Source organism: Gavialis gangeticus, unplaced genomic scaffold (assembly GCF_001723915.1).
Source record: "Gavialis gangeticus isolate Ggan-Ray unplaced genomic scaffold, GavGan_comp1, whole genome shotgun sequence".
In the NCBI taxonomy this organism is placed as follows: domain Eukaryota; kingdom Metazoa; phylum Chordata; order Crocodylia; family Gavialidae; genus Gavialis; species Gavialis gangeticus.
In genome coordinates, this window is record NW_017729009.1 from 18,513,750 (window position 1) to 18,521,405 (window position 7,656).

Genomic DNA, 7,656 nt, shown 5'->3' on the forward strand with positions numbered 1-7,656 from the left:
GCCTTCCTGACCCCCCCCCTGCAGCCCCGAGCAACCGCAGTATAGTCCTCCCTGGCGACGGCCCCTACCTGCCATTGGGTGTGCGCCTCCCTTTTAGCCAGAAGACATTCCCAGATGCTTTTGGTGAGCCATGGGGGGCTTTTGCACCCTCCTGCTCCCTTTGATCTGTGTTGGGATTACTTCCCTTTGGGCTTGGAGGATAGTCTCCTTAAGGAGCGACCACTCTTTCCACGGAAGCAATTGCTGTTGTTACTATACGGGTGTTGTCCGAGTTTATAAAGGAGCCTAATGGGTCTGCAAACTGTCATTGAGGTTGGAGTCTATATTAATCGAAGTGAGGAGGAGGGAACTGCAGCTCATTTGATCCACATCTAGCCATGTCTACACGAGATGCTGACTATGCAGTTGTTACTGCACAGTCATTTAGTACTTGCAAACACAAGTACTAAATGACTGCACAGTAACCAGAGTTACTGTGCAACAGGGTCCCCAAATGGCTTCTTGGTGATGCTGACTGTACAGTAGCTCATTACTTCTGATGATCAGTAGCTTGTTACTCCTGTGCAGTAGCATCACCTCATGCTTTGTGCCACACAATGTTACCACACAGTAGTAATGAGCTACTGCTCTGTAGTAACAAACTACAGCTCAGTCAGTGTCTTGTGTAGATGCAGTCACTAGCAAGATAAAGGAGTTTCTGGCATAATGCAGTAAATTAAATGAAATCCAACTTAGGTTGATGAGCTGTGTGGACATGTTATGCTTCTAACCAGAGAATAATGGCACTTCCTCATGCAGCTCGCACATGAAGCCTGGATGACCAACTCCAAATCGGCACTAAGAACAAGAGAACAAGATGAAATCAGGGAGCAGAGGAAGAAAGAACAACTTGGAGGTAATAAGAAACATTTGCAGACACCTCCAGACAGAAGCCTGCCAGACACATTAGACCAAAAAGGACCATCTGAATGAGAGGAGCTATAATGTAAAGGATAGTCACTTAAACATGGGTGGGCCAGGGAACAGTGACACCTGTGCTCACTGCCCTCAGCATACCCCACAGATTGGGTGAAGAGGAAATCCTTATCTCTTGCCATAATTCCCTTAATGGTGCCCTTCACATGTGCATTTATTTACTGTGTCTAGATACCCAGTTAGGTGACCCTCATATAAAGTCAGAATCCCATTGACTTCAGTGGGGAATTGGACTGGGCTCCTAACTTCTGAGTAGCAGGAAAGAGGTCTAGGCAAAGTTTACCCCCGTGTCATTCTGTTTATGTTCATATATGAAATAGAAGACATGAAAGGGGCATCCTTTGAAGAGGAAGCGGAGCAACCAATGACTGAAGAGCCTTTAGATGAGCCAGGTGAGTTGGTCTGTTTTACAGAAATAACTCAGAAGCCATTTACCCTATTTGGAGGGCTGTAAGGACAACCAAAACTGATAGTTTCAACCCTTTGTGTCTGTGCTGAGTATTTCTCAGACAGAGCTTGGGAGCTGCATGAGATGGAATAACTCACATGGAGCAGTTTGCTGTGGGTAAGCATACATGATTTTTTTTTTCTTTTTGACAGAAGACATCATCCAAAGAGTAATCAACATAGTCAAGCTTGCTTGGGTCTTAGTTCAAGTTTTGTTAGATGATACTACAGAGGCAGTGAATTCCCTGTGTAAAGATAATCTGGACATAGCAAAAGTACTTCGAATTGAAAGGTGCATACTATGGCGAGAAATGAATAGGGTAAGAGCGCTGTCATTTCACACACTATCTTACATGTTTGAGTGTCAGTAGGATGTCTGAATTTATTACACCATATCAAACTGGAAATATGAAGCTCAGTCTCAAAATCCTTCTTTTCCCAGAAATATTCTACCAAATTCTGCTCAGTGATGATTTATACGTTATAGCAGCTACTGGCAATGTGGTTTACTAATGTTCATGTGTCGGCCAACCTTTTTGTATTTGGCTGGGTTTTGAAAACCATTTTTTCTTCCTTTGAGAGCCTTGATGTCAGTACTAATAAGTTCTGAGCATTATTTACATCACAGCATTTTAAAGCGATCAAAGGGCCTGAAGGACTCTGACTTGCAGGAAAAGAACAAAAGCTCCACCCGACCCCAATGAAGCCCAAACTACCCACCTGTTTTAGAGAATGGAGTTGCACATGAGGATCCAGAAGTATTATTTTCTTATGATAATTTGCATCAACAGACATCATGACAGCATTTCTACCATTTAATTAATTCTGTATTAACTTTTAAGGGGAAAGAGGCCTCAGCAGATACCGTTCTCCAATATTATAACCTGAAGAAGAATCAGCAGGTACAAAGGAGTGCTTGTGAAGGAAATAAAATGGAAACTGCAAAGGAGGACCAGAGTGAGGAAGACATATTATCTGAGTACCAGAAGATTCCCAGAGAGGACATTAAACAACCTTATGAGAGCATGGCATCCAGGTGGGTAAATATTAGTGATGTCATCATTACTACATATTTTCCCTAGAGTGGTGCACACCTTTAGCTAGAAAACTCACAGCCAAGCAACATTTGATGATTTTCTTACACCAGCCCCTATTACTGCAGCAGCTGAGCATCCTTTAATCTTTAATGGGGTCATTCAGAAAAATAAGGAATTGCTGTTACTCTTGTTTTACAGACAGGAAACTGAGCCTAAGTCACACAGGAGGTTTATGACAGAGCAGGTCTCCATTAGGCCTGTGTGAATAGGGAAGTATTCTATTCGGATTCGGCTGATTCGGAGGACAGCGATTCAATCTGGAGATTCGGATCAGTGTCCCGAATTGATTCAGCCGAACTGACTTTAGAAGATTCAGTGCTGATTCTGAGAGATTTGGTGATTCGGATCAGCCGGGGAGAGGCAGGCACAGCTGGGTGGCTGCAGGTTGTCCCATAGCTTCTCTGGGTGTGCCTGCCTCTGTCCTTGCAGCTGTCGCGTTGCTCGGGTGCAGCGTGCTGTCTGGGAGCACTGATGTTTGATTCAAGAAATGCAGCCACATGCCTGCAGTGGCTCAGGCCAGAAGCTGGAGGGCGCTAGAGCAGGGCTCTCTGGCTGTGTGTTCATTTCTTCTTTGTGCTGTCCCCAAGGTCTCTGGGATTTGCAGTCCAGACTCACAGCAGCAGAACTTTGCAGGGTTGCTCATCACTTCCTCTTCCTGCTTCCAGATGCCTCTGGGATTTGTACTCCACAGTTGCAGCCAGCAGTAAATACAAGCAGGGGAAGGGGATTTAACCCCTCTTTCCTGGCCCTAGACTCCAGCCAGAGTTTGCCTGGGGGATAGGCGGTCCTCCCCTGCAGACTGGGCTGCATCCCAAGTTGGGTTTGCCCCACACCCCTTTGTCAACCAGCCCTCATTGCTGCAGCTAGGGAGCAGAGGGGCAGGGCTCTCCGGAGCTGAAGGACAGCCCAGCCCAGGGCAGAGCATGGTGGGATGCTGGGGGACTGTGACTTAACTTGAACCAGGAAGGGGTCTGGGACAGAAGTTTCATAAACTGGTTTGACCCAAATTAGTTAAGTCTGATACTACAGTCAACCAGGTTTATCTTAAACCAGTTTTGCCCATTTTGAAACTGGTTTATGTGCACTGAGCTTCTGTTCTGTTACAGGTTTAAACCAGTTTCTGATCACTTAAACTTTCTATGTGTAACTTCTGACCCTAGCCTATAAGAATAACCCTGTCCCTTACATTGTGTGCAAAGTAATGTGCTCGAGTGAAGCCATTCCAATACCTGTCACAATGAGAGAACATGGATGCTGGAAATCACACTCAAACCTAAAGCTCTGGGAAGTATGCTCTTGTTATTCTGGCATGTCCACAAGATACATTATATTAGCCTCACTTAGTAAGAGTTTTTCATTGTCTGTCAAAAGCTTAACTTGCTGTCTTAGCAGCACTTTGAAAAAAATGCACTTTGGATTTAGGGAACCTGAGGAAGCTGCTGAAGAAACAAATGGAGATGAATCAGGAGAGAAAGAAGAAGATGAAGATAGCATCAAAGGCACCGAGCCAGAAACAACTACTCGTCCCGCTTCCTGTGTGGTGCTTGCCAATCTGGGGAGCTGTTCATTAGAAACAGAAGATTATGTTACTTCCCCATCCATTCAGAAGACCAAAGTAGCAGGCAGGCTGTTAAATGAAGTTCCTGTTATGACTGCCAGTGATCTGCTCCTGAACAGGCAAGAGAGACCTAAATACAAACCCAGCTGCAATGATACCCATGTGTCCATAGCAAGATGATTAGTCTTAAACAACATGACAGCTTAATTGTGCCCAATTTTTTGACTTATTTGATTTAGGACTAAAGAGGGCCCTTGAGGGAGATCCTCAGCTGGTATCAATGATCACAGCTCTGTTCATAGTGAAGTTAAGCCAATTTACACCCTGGAATCTGGCTCTGTGGTTATATTTTCTCCTTATATTAACAGTGATCTTCTGTGGTAGAGCTGGGGAAATAGTTTTCATATTAGAAGCCGCACTGGGGAGGTTGGGAGGGAAGGGTTTTTTGTTTTTCTTCCAGAAGTGAAAGCTTTCAGAAATCCCTTGTTTTCACAGGTTTTCTTTTACTGAAATGTTTATGAAAACTGCTTTCAAAATGCTTATTTTTTTAAACTAAAAAATAACGATACCTAATGCGATCCACATTTTTAGCACATGAAGTTTAAAATATCAGTAAAATCACCAAAATTTGGAAAGAAAGAAAAATAGGTGTTGTTTGAACATTGCAAGATGGAAATAATTTTTTTTTACATCACTCTCTCATATTTTAAGCCAGCTCCACTCCAAAGGTGTTAAGAACTCCGCACATGCAGTTTGTACGCAGTGCTGGCACAAGCAGTATGACTGGCATGTGCTCATGCTGATTGTATGGGTAAATTAAGGACAAGATCCTCAGGTTAATGAGAATCAGAAATGCTCAGTATCTCAAGTAGTTGCTCTGGATTTTGCTTGACTATGCTTTTTGCTTGTAAGTGCGCACACATTTTTGTGGAAATGGCTTAGCAGATGCTTTTCCTAACCCCGTTGAAGTCAGAGGGTGGAATAAATTGAACCTCAATGAAGTCAATCCGAGGGTAAAACAATTGTGTTCATGTCATAAGGAAAAATATGCTCCCACATTTTCCTAACTCCATTGAAGTCAGTCAGAGGGAAAAAAAATTCTGTGTTCATGAAATAAGGTTCAGAGTTGCATGAGAGTTTCCAGTATTTGAGAGCAGAGCTGGGAGCCAGAAACTCTTTAGATTCACACCCTTTATCCTTGTATATGGTTTAGATGAGTCAAAGCTTTCATTCAAGGTGTAGTTAATAAAACTATTGCAGCTTTATATGTAAAGTTCTAAAGAGATCTCATTATACCATATCTGCTCTGATTTATTTAAGTCCGATTTATAAATACTGTGTGGTAGCCAAAAGCCTATTTGGAAATACAGTTAATCTGATTTTATATTTTTCATTCTTTGGTGCAGGATGTTTCATGACAATGAACTGGAGCAGTCGGACAAATTTTATGAGCGTCTCCCCCGACTTCTAAAACTGGGCTTTGCTTTGTACAACGCCATGGTGTCCAAGTCAGAAATACTTTGTTATTTTGTGATCATTCTGAACCACATGGTCTCTGCTTCAATCCTTACTTTGGTTCTGCCTATCCTTGTATTTATGTGGGCTATGTTATCCATTCCAAGGCCTACTAAATTCTTCTGGGTTATAGCCATCATTTATACACAGGTATGGAAGCTCCCTGTACCACAGACGAGTGACTTGCTTCAAGCAGGGGCTGTTCTTTATATTAAAGTTCAATAAATTCTCGTTCAAATTGCTGATAATGGGATGGAAATAAATGGGGTAAAATGAGAAGACGACTTTGCAGAGTCCCAGATCAAGGTTTGTTCTCTAGAAGTTAAGCCAGCAGGAATGTTTGCTAGAGTCTTTCCCTATACTTGGAAGATGTAAAAAGGTCTTTTTGAAAATTGTGGAGGCCAGCTGTTGCTCTTCAAGGTCAGACCTTCTAAGTTGTTTTGTATGTTTTTGTTCCCTCCAGATAACAGTCGCTGTCAAATATTTTTCTCAGTTTGGATTCTTTCCCTGGACCAGCAAGTTGTACTGCGCCCTCCATGGAGAAGAGCCATTTGCACTGCCAAATATTGTTGGGATAGAGAAGAAGGATGGCTATGTGCATTTTGATCTCGTGCAGCTACTTGCTTTGTTCTTTCACAGGTCTATCCTGAAGGTAAATCTCTCTTGATAGGAAAAGAAATGATCCAGTTCTTTCTTGTTGTGATCACTGTTTTCAGTAGAAATTAAACTTTTCTGAGTGAGCCTTTTCTTCAGTCCTGGTATAAATTCAAAACTCACCTCTGGGTTTTAAGATGTATGGACTTAAGAGTCCAAATCCGGGCTTGGAACCAAGTTTAACTTCTGTCCTTAACTCAGAAAAGAGGTGAGTGAAATTCCAGATTTAAATAAGCAAGTGCTTAATTCTCCTGTCACAGGTTACCTACCAATAAATCTTTTTAAAGGGAGATGTTCGTACGAAGTAATAAAAGATTCGAGTCCTGCAGGGGTGGGAAACCCAAACCCCGTTGAAGTCAATAGGAGTTTTACTGCTAAATTTCACAAAATGTGAATTGTGGGTTGAAGTTGGGTCTTTGGTCACTAGGAAACCCCCCTAGTTCTCAAGTCCTAACTCTCTCTCCATCCCTTTATGTGTCTGCTTCTTCCTCCCTCTGGAGAGTGATTTGTGATCCCTGTCACTTAAAGATACTGTACTGAAGGCACATTGTACCAGACTATTTTATTTTTCTTAAAATACTCTCTTTAGTGCCATGGACTATGGGATGCCAAAGGCACTGATGTGCCTGATCCCAAGAAAACAATGTTGACACGGAGACAAAAGAAAAAGCAGAGCAGAGTTGACCTGGAGGAAAGTGAGGCTGAATCAGGGACATGGCATCTCTTCAGACATCACCACCTCTCCAAGACTGCTTTTAGGAGACGCCAGACAGGCTCAGCTAATGAAGGTAGCTGGAGCCACACAGAGCTACTTTTATATGGGGGAGGCGTTTGCTTTAATATTAAGATAGAGAAAATACACTTGGGACCAAAATTTCAGTTTCATAGTTTCTAGGGTCAGAAGGGACCTGAGCAAATCATCAAGTCCGACCCCCTGCCATGGCAGGAAAGAGTACTGGGGTCAAATGACCCCAGCAAGGTGTACATCTAGCCTCCTCTTAAAGACCCCCAGGGTAGGAGTCAGCACCACTTCTCTTGGAAGTTGGTTCTAGATCCTAGCCGTCCTGACCGTAAAGTCGCACCTCCTGATGTCTAATCTGAATTTACCTTCTGCCAGCTTGTGACCGTTATTTCTAATCACTCCTGGCAGTGCTCGGGGGAACAGGGACTCCCCCAGTGCCTGCTGGTCCCCTCTGACTAGTTTGTAACAGGCCACTAGATCCTCCCTCAGCCTTCTCTTGTGGAGGCTGAACAGGTTCAGGTCCCATCGCCTCTCCTCATAGGGCTGCCCTGCTGCCCCCTGACCATGCGAGTGGCCTCCTCTGGACCCTCTCCATGTTGTCCACATCCATCCTGCAGTGTGGCACCCAGAACCGGACGCAGTACTCCAGCTGCGGCCTGAGCAGTGCC

At 43.7% G+C, this 7,656-nt stretch overlaps 1 protein-coding gene across 4 annotated transcripts in view; it reads left to right on the forward strand.

Annotated features, from left to right (window-relative positions):
* Positions 1-7,656, forward strand: part of LOC109292638 (piezo-type mechanosensitive ion channel component 2-like) — a 64,919-nt gene that overhangs the window by 39,065 nt on the left and 18,198 nt on the right. For 3 of the 4 annotated variants that reach the window (XM_019510177.1, XM_019510179.1, XM_019510180.1), the window contains exons 33-40: positions 799-895; positions 1,296-1,367; positions 1,576-1,742; positions 2,265-2,458; positions 3,942-4,196; positions 5,484-5,742; positions 6,056-6,244; positions 6,836-7,034. In XM_019510177.1, the coding sequence (XP_019365722.1) occupies positions 799-895; positions 1,296-1,367; positions 1,576-1,742; positions 2,265-2,458; positions 3,942-4,196; positions 5,484-5,742; positions 6,056-6,244; positions 6,836-7,034 (1,432 nt within the window). The remainder of the gene's footprint in view (positions 1-798; positions 896-1,295; positions 1,368-1,575; positions 1,743-2,264; positions 2,459-3,941; positions 4,197-5,483; positions 5,743-6,055; positions 6,245-6,835; positions 7,035-7,656) is intronic. The other variant, XM_019510178.1, reaches the window with a different exon arrangement.